This window comes from Bos javanicus, chromosome 23, assembly GCF_032452875.1.
Source record: "Bos javanicus breed banteng chromosome 23, ARS-OSU_banteng_1.0, whole genome shotgun sequence".
Lineage (NCBI taxonomy): Eukaryota > Metazoa > Chordata > Mammalia > Artiodactyla > Bovidae > Bos > Bos javanicus.
This window is the reverse complement of record NC_083890.1, coordinates 17,190,342-17,204,882: the sequence shown is the minus strand read 5'-3', so window position 1 is coordinate 17,204,882 and position 14,541 is coordinate 17,190,342. Positions and strand designations below refer to the sequence as shown.

At 53.6% G+C, this 14,541-nt stretch overlaps 1 protein-coding gene across 2 annotated transcripts; it reads right to left on the bottom strand.

Annotated features, from left to right (window-relative positions):
• Nucleotides 1-196: 196 nt before the first annotated feature.
• On the bottom strand, nucleotides 197-13,388 carry RSPH9 (radial spoke head component 9). 2 transcript variants are annotated; one of them, XM_061398283.1, is made up of 5 exons: nucleotides 13,106-13,387; nucleotides 9,639-9,804; nucleotides 7,500-7,629; nucleotides 6,939-7,085; nucleotides 197-418 (listed from the first exon to the last, which is right to left on the bottom strand). In XM_061398283.1, exons 1-5 carry the CDS (start codon nucleotides 13,330-13,332, stop codon nucleotides 258-260), a joined length of 831 nt encoding a protein of 276 aa, XP_061254267.1. In that variant the 5' UTR covers nucleotides 13,333-13,387; the 3' UTR covers nucleotides 197-257. The 2 variants fall into 2 exon arrangements, with proteins under 2 accessions (XP_061254267.1, XP_061254268.1); XM_061398284.1 differs by lacking the exon at nucleotides 9,639-9,804 and having other exon boundaries at nucleotides 13,147-13,388.
• Nucleotides 13,389-14,541: the final 1,153 nt, after the last annotated feature.

The window sequence follows — 14,541 nt, the reverse complement described above, 5'->3', positions numbered from 1 at the left end:
CTCTCTTCTGAGTCCAAAAAGCTGCCCTCCTCAGAGGTCTCCTGGCTGTCACCTCCCCCATGCCGTTTCCTCCCACCATTCTCTCTTGTTAGCACATTCCAGCCCTCTGCCACTTGCTCTATTTAGAGCTGAGCCTCTCCTCAGCCTGGACACCAGATGGAGGTGGAGGTGGGAGGGAAGCAGCACAGAACACCGACCAGCTTCACCGCCTTTATGAAAATACTGCTTAGACTCTGCACACCCCACGGGCGGCCCGCCTACAGCATGAAGGGCAGGTCTAGGTTCTTCTCGCCGGTGCCCACGTAGATGTAGCCATAGTTTTTGGTGCGAGGAGCGTGGTAGAAGGTGAGGCCGGGCCAGAGCAGGCTGCGCAGCACCACCAGGGCGTTGCCCCTCTCCATCTGGACACTCCAAGACCCTGGGGGGTGGGAAAGAGGCAGCAGAGGACAAGGCCTGGGCATCGTCGGGGCAGAGCCCCACCGGGGGTGCGGAAACCCCAGCTCCAGGCAGCTAGGCCTGAGCGTGAAGGTTCCACTGGGAAAGGGGAAGACAATTTAATTATCCCGGCGCTTTACTCCTCCTGATTGCCTTTGAGCCATTTCACTGCTCATTAAAGCCACTTCCAGAGGGAGGGCGAAGGAAATGAAAAGAGGTGGAACTCAAAGCAGTCCGTTTGTTCCTGTCAGCAAGTCCAGTGACAGGTTGCATGGGGGAGGAAGCTGGGTCACCCATGCACAGGCGGAGTGGGGTTGGGGCTAGGCCGGGGAGACGCCAGGCTCCTCTCTTTCCTGCACTCGGGCTCGCTGGTGGCCTGCTGTCCTGGTGTGCTTCACCTCTCTTGCAAAATTTTGCTCCAGGCCCAGCAGCTTAACTCTGAGATGGATGAGACTTGCCCAGGCTCACATTAAAAGTGTGGCCTTTTCAGGCCTCCAGCTCAATAGCCCTTTTCTGGCAGCTGGTAGACTGAGAGCCGTCCTTAGTGGGAGGGGACTTGGGCCGCAGCTAATAAGCCTTTGTCTGTCCTGGGTTCTGCCCTGGTTTTTGCTCCCCAGACAGGAGCAGCCCAGCCTGGGGCTGAGTCGTGCAGCCACGAGGACTTGGCGGGAAGGGCCTGATACAGCTCCAGAACCAAGGGAGGGAGCCGCTGTGTGGGAGGAAGGAGCCTGGGAAAATCGCCCCTGGATGCAGATCTGGAGCTTCTATTCCCCTGCGCCGAGGCCTCTCCCAGCCCAGCCGCAGCTCTGCCCCAGCCCCTGCCAGAAAGGCAAATGCTTTGAAGGTTTTGGTGCTGGACCAGCCAGTGATGCACTGAGAACTGCGCCGAGGCCTTCATCAGCTGCCAGCCCAGCCCGGCTGCCTGGCTCCCGCTGCGCCGCTGCCCCCAGGCCGCCTCCAACCGTGGCCTACCCCGGTCACTCCACACCCAGCAGCCTTGGAGCTCAGGCCCCACCCACCAGAGGCCACCCTGATTACAGGAGACCTGACCACCAGGCACCCTTTGCCCTGATGGCAGCTCAGCCCGTCTCAGGGCTCCAGCACCTGCCCAGGTCAAAGCTAGAGCTTTTGGGGTATATGTGGTCTGGTTGCCTTAACCTGCTTGGGGGGTGTCCACGCAGGGGCCACCTCGACACTGTGCGGTGGCCTGCACCAAGCACCACCAGCCAAGGGTGAGGTGATGACGCAGAAGCCACAGTGTAGGCTTGACCCCACCCCCCAGGCCCCCTCAGTGCCAGCCAGATAGCATTGAGAAAGAAGAGTGTCCCTGGGTTCCCAGAGCTCTGACTGGGCACTGCCTGGGAGGGTGGGGGTGGTCAGAGAAGTGGGGAGTATCTCCCTCAGCTCCTGCAGCATGCCTCTCTGGATCCCTGAGATGTTCCACCTCATAAACCTGCCTGCAGTTTCTGGAGCCTTAGCCTGTTGCTCTGCTAGTCATTCATTCCAAAAAACAGATGGCCTAGGGGTAACAGGAGAAGGGGTGTGACAGGACAAAGTGTTCCCAGTACACCGTATGCAGCTTCTGTCCAGAACACAGACCCCCGGAAGGTAAGCCCTGTCAGCTCCCTGTGCCAGTCCCCGCAGCAGCATCTGGGGAGTCCCTTTCTGCTCCAGGAGTCCACAGCCACAGCCCCCTGGAACTGAAAAAGGTCAGGCTCTGACCACCCGAAGAAGGCAGCTTACAGCCCCGCCGCCCCCTCACCCTGGGCCAAATGCTGCCCTGGAGAAAGAACTGGAGTCCCCCATCCAGACACACTCAGCAGTTCCCTGTCACCAGTGCTTTGGCATACCCTGAGCAAGGATGGTCCTGGCTTTCCCGGTACCAGCCTGCCCACCTAGGGCTTGGCCACCTCTTGCTTCTAGTGGGTGGGGGAGGGGCCAGGCCCATCAGGGGCTCCCCCTACACTGGCCAAGCAAGAGCAAGGAGAAACAGGGTTCCCCCACCAGGGTTGGGGATCTGTGCCATGCAGGCCCAGGGCGCTGGCAGAGTACAGAAGTGGTGTGTGCAGGGCTGGCCAGCCAGTGACACTACTTCCTCCCTCCCTTGCATTCCTGTCACACTTCTGTCCTTTGCTTGTCCCTGGCTCAGCTTGTCGCCCAGGAAACATACTCTCAACGTGCCAGGAGTCACGTAGCATCTACCTGGGAAGCCAGGCTCTTGCTTCACCTTCACCCACTTTTATTACTGCAGCTGCTGGCGAGGCTGGGCCCAGCCAGCCGCCACCACTGGGACTCTAGGGGAAGCAGCCCATGCTGTCTCCTGTCTCCCCAGACCTTCCCTCCAGCCCCCTGGCAGCCAGTCTTCTCCACAAGCTCTCTTTTCTGAGGATGTGGTGGGATACAAGCTGGTAAACCAGGAATGGGGCCTCCTGCATGAGCAGGAATCTTCCTGGGCCTTGGGGTCTCACTCACCTTGCCAGTGTGGGAAGCTCAGGCTGGGAGATGCTCATCATAGTTACATTCCCCTGCCCTCCAGAAAGAAAGGCAGCCAAGTTCTGAGATTAAGTTGGAGGAGGAGACTGGACCAGGCTGGAGTTCAGGGCTGTCCAGGGGCGGTAAATGGCTTAAATCCACTCAGACCAGCACCGCACAACTTGTCTCACACACACAAAAATGGCCCCAGGCCCCTTCTCAGAGCAACCACTCCCCGACACCAGGGCCACAGCACATGGGAGGGGGTGGGGGCGGGGACACGCCAAAGAGTTCCCAGTCTTACTGATAGGCAAGGCCAAGCCCCTTGGTGCAGAAGGCTGAGCACCTGTCACCTGAACCTCCACTGGGCTGGAAGGGAGGTGCCACCTGCATACCCCTCTGAGAGGGCTGATCCCAGACCCCGCGTTGCCCACCCTCTCCAGTGCTGTCTCCCCTGTCCCCCACCTCTTCCCAGCCATCACTTACTAAAAGCTGCTTTCCAGGCAGGCAGGCCCCTTGCTGCCCTCTGCTGCCTACTCTGGGCACTGTGCTGGAGCCCTCGCTGCTTTGTAGCTGGCAGTCCCTGAGATCTCTGCTACAGCCCAGAGAGAGGCGCTCTGCCCTCCACCCACGTGCTCTGCTTCCCAGGACACCTATGCGGCACCTGCTGTTCTACCTTGCCACTTCCCATCCTCTGTTTCGTTTGATTTTCCCAAACGCCTGTGAGGCACAGATGGTGCCTTGTTCTCGGCAGCATCCCCTGTCCCTGGGACGTACTAGCTGCTCAGTGACTATTTGCTGACAGCGTAGACGGTTAAGGAGCGTTGAACAGCAGAGTACTGCCCAGAAATCTGGCATCCTGACTTAGTGTTCCGTGTCTCACCTACCAGCAGCCCAAGCTCAGTGAACTCTTGGCTTTTGCCCTGTGTCTGCCAGAAGGATGCTTCTGCTGCCAAAGCCCTACTCCCACAGAACTCCACAGACCCCATGGCACAGTGGGACAGCTCGGGAGGTCACAAGTGGCTCCAGGCAACATTCTTACATCCTCTCTCCAGCCGAGGGTGGTCCAGGGACCAGCTGCTGAGTGCCTGGCCAATCCATGTGGCCACAGAGAGCAGGAGTCCCAGGGACTGCCTGACCCATTCCTGCTCACAGGTGATATAGGGTTCCCCTCAACAGTTGCCTCAGACCCAGAAAGGAAGCTGATCCTATCTGGGCAGATCCCATCCTTCCCGCCAGTACTGGTGCCCCAGGGAACTCATCGTTGGGACTTTGCTTCACTTAGCAACCCAGCCATTCTGGCTACTGTCTGCCTGGTGGGGCAGCCTCCCAGCAGCTCCTTCTGCTCTTTCAGGGGCAGATATTGCAAGGAGTCTGGGAGCAGAGTCAGAGTGTCTGCTCTCCCCAGCCAGCCATATTTCCATCGCCATACCATGGGCCCCACCAAACCATCCTAAGTAAAACCCGGCCAGACTTCCTGCAGGCTTTCTGGTGGTGGCTGTGGGAGGAGAGGAGCTGGAGGCCCAGAACTGTGGAGTTTCCCAAAGTCAGGCCAGGAGCATCTCTCCCCTCCAGCCCTCCGACACAGGAGACTCTGGGAGTCCCTCACTCCTAAGGCTCCAGCACTAAGGACAGGCAGCGTTCGGGGAGGAACTGGGGTGTCAAATCATCAGTTGATCTCTCAGCCCTGAGGCCCACTGTACGTACAAGAAGTCTAGGTTCTGGGGGAGGGGGGGTAGGGAGGAGGCCCCCTTGTTCCACCCCTCACCCTCCACAGTCACCCAGCACTCTGAAGGGAGAGCCTCATCCACTGGCCCTGGGCTCCCTGCTGCCGTGGCTGAGAAGTCCGCACTGGGCAGAGCTTTCCAGCCATGCTCCGAATCAGGGAGGGACTGCTGCCCCCAGATTAGGGGTGCTAAGAGGACTTTTCTCAGTCAGCCACGCAGGCCCTGGCACTGGGTCCCACCACCACAGTGTTCCTAACTCCCTTTACCAGCCAAGGATGTGCAGTCCCCTCCAGCCCCTAGTCAGGTGGGGAGCACAGAGTTGGAGGAGGTACTGGGAATCTGGAAAGTGTGATGGTTAAGAAATTCTCACCCTCTATAACCATCTCCCTGCCAGGTCTGGGACCCCAGTCTATGTTCAGGGAGGCTTGACTCTGGTGCCCCCGTGTGGTGGAGGCCAGCGTAGCCACTCTTTGCTGGCAGCCCTTAGCCACCTGTGACCCATGGCCCGGCCCCCCGGGGCACTGCAGTAGCCCCAAAACAGCCTCCAGAGCCCTGGCTTGCCCCTCTGCATCTGCTCATCGCCACTGCCTTGTTATCGAAGATCTGCAGCTCCTCCTGCCTTGGTCTACTCCTAGGGCTTCCCAGGTGGCTCAGTGGTAAAGAATCTCCCTGCAATGCAGGAGTTGTGAGTTTGATCCCTGGGTCAGGAAGATCCCCTGGAGCAGGAAATGGTGACCCACTCCAGTATCCTTGCCTGGGAAATCCCATGGACAGAGGAGCCTGGTGGGCCACAGTCCATAGGGTCACAAAGAGTCGGACACAGCTGAGCAACTAAACCATCCTACCCTTTGGCCCTCTGGACCCTCCCTAGCCTGCCCAACTCCCCTCTAAGGCTTTTTGCTACTGAAAACAGTATCAGTAATACTTATTGATTTTTACTTGAGTCCTTAATGTCTTAAGCACTATCATAAATGTTTTGTATGTGTGTTGTTATTTCATTTAATTTCCATAACAACCCAATGAGGTAGAAAATATCAATTTTCCCCTTTTAAAAATTGAGGCACAAGGAAATTGAGGGAGTTGTCTGAGGTGACCAGGTAGTACACAGCAGATTCAGGGTTCCAACACAGGCTTTCTGGTTCCAGAGCCCTTGTGTTTAACGACTACTGCGGTCCCACCTCTACCCTGAGTTCCAGCCCAATTGGGTTGCTCATTGCTCCTCAGAAATGTTTCCCCCTAGTGATGGGGGTGACTACTGTCCTGCGATTCCCATCATCCACTGAAAACACCATCTGCTTGACACCACAGTTAAGGCCAGAGCCTTGGAGTCTAATGCTTTAACACATACTGTGTCCTTGGATTTAACTCTGAGCCTCCTTTTTTTTCATCTGTAAAATGGGGATAATGATATAATAGTATCTAACTCACAGATCAGCTGTGAAGATTAAAATGAACTAAGAAAAAAAAATGAGGCATGGGAAAGACTGGGTACAGTGCCTGCCATGCAGTAAGCAGTGTCGTTGCCTTTATGAGTAGTTCCTAGTATCATTGTCTTTGCCATCATCAACAACAGATCCCTCCAGCTCTCAGAACACCAAGCATGGGGAGGGAAAAAAGCAGGGGTACTGAGACAGTGCCTAAGGTGTGGCCCCTGAATGCCCAGAGCCTGGCACCTGTCCTCGGATGCAGAGCCCAGCAAGAGCATCTTCCAAGGATGTGCTCATCTCTACTGGTGGAGCCCAGAGAGGAACCGGGGTCTCTGACCCCCCCCAGCTGCCGGCTGTGTGCCTGGGCCAGGTGGGCCCTGAAGCACGAGAAGGCCTCTGAAGTTGTATGTTTTATGATTTAAAAGCACACTTAGCAGGAGCAGACGTACAGAACTCATTTCCTTAGCAGGTGGTCCTCTGCAGGCCAGTTGGCACCTACTCCCCGAGCACCAGCTATGTGCCAAGCACTGGATCTAACCCCAAAACCAACCGTGAAGATGTATATACGGCTAGTGTTTTCAGGGATGTTTTGATGGGGGGAAATTCCCAACTTGCCTTCATTCAAGATTGATATAAAAATCAAGAGAGACTTCCTGTCTGTGGAAGCACCTGGAAGACAATCCTTTTGTCTGCAAACATTTGGAGCTGAGCCCTGTATTGGGCCCTGGAGGAGCCTCCTACTCAAGGCCCCATATTGAACTCCCAGTTCCCACCCAGGCCGTGGGTCCCACTCTTAAGAGGGAATGGCAGGTGGTATGGCCCACTGTTCTGACCTGGGGGTATATCCAATGTCCTCCAAGTAACCAAAGGCTGTTACCTTTGGGGATGTCGTGCTCCAAAGAGTCCATGAAGTCTAGGGACGGGTCGAGCTCAGCCTTCTCCAGCAAGGTCTTGTTCTTCAGCTCAACAGGCTCCCTGAAGTGGAAGTAAGAACTCAGCTTCTTGGCTTCAGACAAGGACAGTCCTACAAAGGGGCAGCAGGTAGGAAGGGATGGTCATCCCCAAGCTCCACAGTCCCTTCCCTCTCTGACTGGAGACCACAAGGAGGGGCTTGCAGAGGGTTCAGTCAGCTACTGATGGGGAACTGAAGGGCGGAAAGGGACCAGCATTCTCTCAGCCAGAACTCGGCTCGGCCCCTGCAATGAGAACAGACTACGGGGGAGGAGCGTGGGGAAATGTGGGTAGCCCAGCCCCGCACACACCCCCAAACCCAGATGGCCAGACACTCAACTCAGGCATAAAAGAGTCAGGGTCCAGTAACGACATTCGGCAGTTCCTCCCAAGTGATGTGGCAACAGTTATTCCTTCTCTGAGAAAACAGGTAGGTTCCCCTGGACTCCCAGACATGTGTCTGACTGTGCTCAGGAAGAGAACTTACCTTCAAAGGTCCGATTGACATTGATAGGTCCAAAAGGGGTCTTAAAGAGGGCACCTCGGGGGATGACAGCCACAGCCTTGTCGATCTGGTCAATAACGGACACCAAGCGCGTCTCTTCCTTGATCTGGACCTGAGGAGACAGGAGACAAGTTATCCCGCTAGGGTGCTGTGCCCAGTCAGTCACGCCTTGTGCAAGGGCCCTCTGCATGTCCATCTGACCTGGGTCATCACACAGAGATGCCAGGTGCATGGAAATTCACCATGAGTGAAGCCCTTGCCTGCCTTCCCTCCCTCCCGTCCTTTCTTAAATTGGTAATACGTACTGCTGGTGAGTACGATATTTAAAACTTTTTTAAAAAAATAATAAAAAGCAGTGTCTCATCTCATTCCTGGTCCCCCAGTTGCTCTCACTGGGAGCAGACACCATTAACAGTGTTTTATATACTGGTCCAGAAACAAACCATTCTGTCATCATGTTGCCTATTTTGCCTTTTTAAAATATAAAAGCTATCATGCTGACTGTAGAACATCTGGGTGATATAGAAGTATTTTATAATATACCTAAGAAAATTAAAGCCATTCCTAATCCCACCTGCTGAAGGTAATCGCTGATAACACATTGGTATAATCCCTTCTATTCTTTTTTTCCTATGCCTATATTCAAAGGAAAGTTAGAATTACAGTTTATATAGTTTCTTGTCCTGCTCTTTGACTTAACATCATTTGTCAAACATCACCCCATACTGTAACATGTTTACACAGATGAAATTTGGTTAGAATCAGTATCAAGGGCAACCCCAACCCAAACAAAAGGACTTCATAGAGATGTTTGGGAGAAAATAGCACTTGACAGGGAAAAGGTCACTGGGAGACCCCAGAGTCATTCAGCACGTATTTCCCCTGGGCTGCTGATTGGAATTGTTTACAAAGGAGGAGATGGGAACTAATAAGTGTCTAGGCTGGGTGCTTTAAATACATCACCTTGGGAATTCCCTGGTAGTCTAGTGGTTAAGAGTCTGTGCTTCCAATGCAGAGGACGTGGGTTCAATCCCTGGTTAGGGAACTAAGATCCCGCAACCCTCATGGCAAGGCCAAAAAGAAAATGGCACCTCATTTAACCTGTACAAGTCTCAATTCTACAGAAGAGAAAACAGAGGCTGTAGAGTTTTGTCCAGCAGGCAGGGTGTTGCAGCTGAAGCATCACAGACCTAGACCCAGGCATCTGGCCTCACCCACGTTCAAGGGCAAAGGTTGGATTTTGAATCACAGGTTTGTCACTTTCAGAAATTGGGTTATTTTCCAACCATGCAATCCCATATTTTAATGTTGCTTATTTTGCTGTTTTAAAATATAAAACCTGTCATGCTTACTGTTTAATATCTGGGTAATATGGAGATATTTTATAATATACCTAAGAAAATTAAAACCACTCATAATCCTATCTCCTAAAAGTAATCGCTAACAGTTTCAAGTGAATGTATTATCTTCATGTGTGTGTGTGTGTGTGTGCTAAGTCTCTTCAGTCGTGTCGACTCTTTGCAACCCTATCAACTGTAGCCCGCCAGGCTCCTCTGTCCATGGGGTTTCCAAGGCAGGAATTGTGGAGTGGGTTACCATGCCCTTCTCCAGAGGATCTTCCCAACCCAGGGATTGGACCTGCATCTCTTATGTCTCCTGCATTGGCAGGCATGTTCTTTACCACTAGTGCCACCTGGGCAGCTTGAATGTGTTATCTAGTAAAATACAAATCTATACAAAAATATAAGCACCTGTGCACATCCCCTGATCCCAGAGCAATGCACAGCCCGCTTCTTCCTAGCCCCGGCCCCATAACCCAGCTGTCCCGAGACTCGGCTGCCCATCCCCTTGCCACCTTGTCATCATTCAGGAGTGATGTGACCCTGGGCAGGTGACTTAACAGAGGTTTCCTCCTCTCCACCCCCTGGAGGCAATGCACCAGCGTCCCAGGGCCACAAGGATGGAGCGAGGGGGCCGGCACGGAGGCCCAGGGCCGAGCACACCCAGTGCCCCAGGCCCGGTGGCCCCAGTGGCTGTGGTGATGACCGTGCTTGCCGCCACCACAGTGTCCACCAGCCCAGCCCCTTGTGTTCAGGCCCTCCTCCTCTCATCTTCACTCACCACTACTTCTTCTTCAAAGACCTTCTCCCCCTCGTTCACCTTCTGCAGCTCAGTGTGTTCGTACTCATGGGAGGGGTCCCCCATGAAGCGACCCTTCACCACAGACGTCTGTGTCTCCATCTCCTTTGTGGCGGGAGGCAGGAGGCTCCACTCCATGCAGTTCAGGCTGCCAACAACATCCACATGACCCCAATTCTAACTCCTCTCCTTCCAGCATCCTGCCCCTGCCCCTTCTCCCGAAGGGCTGAGGCCCAAGAAAGGCTGTTGGGAGTCACATCTTTCCCCCTTAGAAGCTGCAAGAGCCTGTGGTGTACCCCACGCCATATGTGATGACATACAACTTAATTTCTTAAAAGCTTCAGTCTGCCAAGATTCCAAGAGCATCTTCCTACATAGCTGGATTGTGAGACCACAGATGAGTTTCTGGAAGCTGAATTGCCTTAATTTCAGATCCCTCTGCTCCAGAGGGCCCACAGCCATGCTCAGCCTACCTGCTGAGCTGACACACAGCCATCTCCCCCACGCTTCTCCCGGCCCAGGCTCTGGGAGCTCTCCTCCTCTGAGAGCTTCAGGGGCATCGCCAGCCCCGTCACTTCTTTCTCACACCCTCCCGGGAGGGGTGTCCACCCACTCCTCCCTCATCCACCCAGTGCCTACATCCCCATCCTGCTCTGTTTCCCCGCTTCACTCTCCACTGGCTCCTTCACAACATGAAGATGCCCCAGCTTTATAAAATTAACAGTCCTCAAATCCATGCCCCTCTGGGAAATGCCCCTTTCCTGCCCCTCCCTCCTCTTCCCCAACTCTGGACCATAATCAAGAACATTTTGCCCTGCCAGAGCCCTTCCTCCCCACCCCGCTTTCACTCTGACCACTGCACCAGGATTCCACCCCTGGCACCCCAAGAAACTGCTCTGAAGGCCAGCCATGGGACCTACAAGCCAACACGTGCATTTCCATGTCTGCTTCCTTTGACACCTCCCCTTCCTCCTCTCCAGTGCCTTAAGTGTTTCCAAGGATCTATTCTTACCCCTCTTTTGTCTCCACAGTCTCACCTACCTGACTCCCAGAACCCCAGCTACTCCCTAGTGGACACCCCGAATCCAGTCACCTCTCACCACCTCCACTGCTTCCACCCTCATCCAAGCCACCACCTACTCTCGCCCAATATCACAGCAGCTTCCTAACTGGTCTCCCCATATTCGTACCTGCTCCCGCTTTGGTCTGGTCCCCACCCAACTGGGAAAACCTAAGCCAGACCGTGACTCTGTGCAGACTCTCCCAGTGACTTCCCACTGAGCCAAGCACTCACAGGGCCCTGCGCGACTGTCTCGGCCTCTCTGACCTCATGCTGTGCAGTGGTCCCCCTCACTCACTCCTCTCTAGACACACTAGCCTCTACAGAATCCCACAAGTACACTAAACACACACCTGCCTCCGGACCTTTGCACTTGCCTGGAATGCTTTTCCCTCAGGTAAACACATAGCTCACTCAGTTGCCTCAGGTCTCCTCTCAAATGTTACCTCCTGAGAGAGGCCATCCCAGATCTCCCTTTTTATAATAGTGCCCCACCCTGTATTCCGTGTCTCCCTTAGCACTTAGCACCAATGCTGAGCGTATGCAGTATATGTGTGTGTGTTTATTGTCTGCCTTCCCTCCCCTCTGCACACACACTAAAATGTAAACTCCATGAAGACAAGGACTTTAGCACTGCATTCCCCATGTCTAGATCAATGCCTAGCACATACTAGGTGCTGGAGAAATAAAAACTTATTGGAATACAGTGAGGTTCAAATCTCTGTCTTCAGTCCAAATTTTTCTTTTGGACTCCAGCTCTGTACTTTAACATGCTTCCTTACCACTCTGCCCCACGGCACCTGACACCAAACTCGCTGGGCCTCCCCTAGTACCTCCTGAATTCTTCCCAGTGCATGGCATCAGCCCTCACCCAGCTGCCTGAGATGGAAGGAAAGGTCAACCTTGATCTCCTCTTCACCTTTCCCCATTTATTCGCAAGTCCTGCCACTTCTACCACTGAAATCTTTCCAACCCCACCCCTCCATTCCTTCCTCCTTTCAGTCTGCAACAGACATCCAAATGCTCGCCCACTTCCAGACCCTTCTGCCCACTCAGGTCCGAGCAGGCTCTTCTTGATTGAAGGCCCTCAGTGGCTCTGCATAGCCTATGGACAACCAACACCCTAGGCTGCCACTGTCCTGGTTGCCTACCCTCTGTTCTCCCAAACACCCCAAGTGAGCTCCAGCCAGCAAGTTTGCAGTTTTTCCCTCTGACTGGCATGCCTTTCCCCAGCTCCTTCCTGGAGAACTCCAGGTCAGATCTCAGATCTCAGTAATCTTATTTAAAATTGCTCTCCGAATAGCATTGAAACATGCATACTACCATATGTGAAACAGATCACCAGTCCAGGTTCGATGCCTGAGGGTGCTCAGGGCTGGTGCACTGGGACAACCCAGAGGGATGGAATGGGGAGGGAGGTGGGAGGGGGGGTTCAGGATGGGGGATACATGTACACCCATGGCTGATTCATGTATGGCAAAAAACACTACAACATTGTAAAGTAATAAGCCTCCAATTAAAATAATTTACCAAAAAATGCAAAAGGAATAAATAAGATCTTAAAGCTGAGATCTTGAAGGCAAAAAAAAAAAAAAAGATGCTCTCCAGGAGAATGTCACACCCTGCCTCCCCTTCGTGTACACCTCTGTCTTAGTTTTCAGATGCTTTGCTGTAATTGCTGGGTGTGAATAAATTGGAGATAGGGAGAGTCTTAGCCATCTTTTTAACCCCAGGTCTAGCACGGAAAAAATCAGTCAATGTTGGATTGCTGCATGGATAGATAAATGAAGTCTCCAACTTTCTTCAGCCTGAACAGAACGCTTGTAAGATGGGGAGCTCCCCATCAACGGGGTAGTCAAAAGGAGGGTGGATGGTCCTAAATGGAGTGTCCAGGAAAATCTCCTCAGTTCTAAATCCCTTCCCTTCCATTCCACATTTATTCACTACTTCCTGGAGTGCCTCCTATGAGCCAACACCTCCACCCGAAATGCTTCAGGACCCATTTCCAAAGAGCTCCCCGCTACCCCTCAAGGCTTCTGACCCTTCTCCAAACTAAAGCCAAACTTTAGTTTGGATCCTTCTCCAAATTTTCTCTTCGGAAACCTAGGTCCACCACAGGGCTTCTACTCTGGGTTTTCATTCTCCGGAAGCTTTCATCTTGCCCCTCCTCCGTTCTTGCCCTGCTTCCATTATTAAGCCATCATCAGCCTCTAAGTTTCTCTGGCGCCTCTCCCCAGGTGTCCTCCCGGGGCTGCTCTCTCAGATCTCACCCGCTCCCTTTCTGGAACCCGCCCCTTTAGGTCCTACCTCCCACTCGCCCCTTCCCGGCCCGGTAGCCCTCCCCTCAGTATCCCCCTGCGGCCTTGGCCAGTCGGGGCGCCCTCTCCACCTGTACAGGGTCTTGCGCGGTGCGAGCTGGTCCTCGCTCACCCCCTGAGCGATGTAGTAATCGGCGACGAGGCCGAGGATGCGGCCCCAGAAGAGGACCCTATCGAAGCGGTAGTCACGTTTAACCAGCATGAGAGAAGTGAGTAGCGAGGCCCGACGGTCCGGGCTAAGGCCCTGCCCACTGCCAGACGCCAACTCCAGGGCCAGCAAGAGGCTTTCTGCGTCCATCGCGCCGGCAGCTCTGCTCAACGCCCGCCAGGTTGCTAGGAGAAGCCGTGTCCATGGAGACCCAAAGCTCCGCCCCCCCACCCTACCGGAAGCAGGATTTCACCCACCTGACCTTCGGCAGGCTAGCCTTCTGGGGCCGCCCGCCAGCCAGCCCTTCTTGCCACGGAGCGCTTCCGAAAAGCCTGGGCGTACACTCACTCCCTCCTGCTTCCTTTCCCCACTGGGTGATGGGAGGTGTTCAGTTGTCATGGCAACGGCATGGTTTTACCCCAGAATAAGCAGGATACAGTGGTAGGTTGGAGGTCCCAATTTAGCCCAATTCCAGGGCTATTTTGCTTCCTCTAAAACCCCTCCACACAGTCGACATTTATTGAGTCCTCATTGTATAACATACGCAATGGGGGCTTGGGAAGAAAAACAACAGTCTAAGACTAGCTATATTATTTCACTCCATTCGTGTCCTTTCTTGGCCTCAGAATTCCCTAAGAAAAGAATTTAAGATCTTCCTGGCTCTAAATTCCCAAGACAATCAATCCCCCCCAGAACCAGGTCTTACAGAATGGGATCCATCTATTCCACTGTCTTCAGTCTTCACAGATGGCTCTTGATTTTTCCCTTTCATAGGATTGTTTCAGCTAAGTGGCAAAGACCTAGAAGGGGGAGTGGGGATTCCCCAGAGGTGCAATGGTTAGGACTCCAGTGTGTGGGGGTAGGGAGGGGCTGGCTAGGCAATGGGGGACCATATAGGGCCACACCCTGGGAAAGGAGGGTGCAAAAAAGGTTACAAAATGTGAGTTTATGGACTACACTTCCCGATCAACATTTTCATATACAACATCAACAGCTACACGTTCCCTACCACCTACAATTACCTACCTCAGGTCCCACGCCTATTGCTTTTAGGTTCAAATGGTAGCAACAGATGAAAGGCCTGACCCACTGAAGCTGGGGCTCTTCACTCCCTGGGCTAGATAGGATTTCTTCACATGCATCTCTGGAGTGCCCAGCCAAGGTTAAAAGAGATAAACAGGTGCCTCAGGAGGCTTGTTGTCAGGGAAGATGATATTTGTTGACAAACTGATCTTTTAATTTCTGGATTCCTTTGGAGCAGATTAATGAAATCAGAATGACCTGTGCCCCAATGCCAAGCCAAGAAGTGTCTAAATTACCTGGATAATTAACTTTGTTTTGACTGTCTAGACATTGTTT

Coding starts and splice junctions, on each gene's coding strand:
- RSPH9 (XM_061398283.1), bottom strand. CDS start 13,332: ATGGACGCAGAAAGCCTCTTGCTGGCCCTGGAGTTGGCGTCTGGCAGT. Junction 7,086..7,499: donor TGTCAATCGGACCTTTGAAG/GTAAGTTCTCTT, acceptor GCCCCTTTGTAG/GACTGTCCTTGTCTGAAGCC. Junction 419..6,938: donor GGAGCACGACATCCCCAAAG/GTAACAGCCTTT, acceptor CCCACCCCCCAG/GGTCTTGGAGTGTCCAGATG.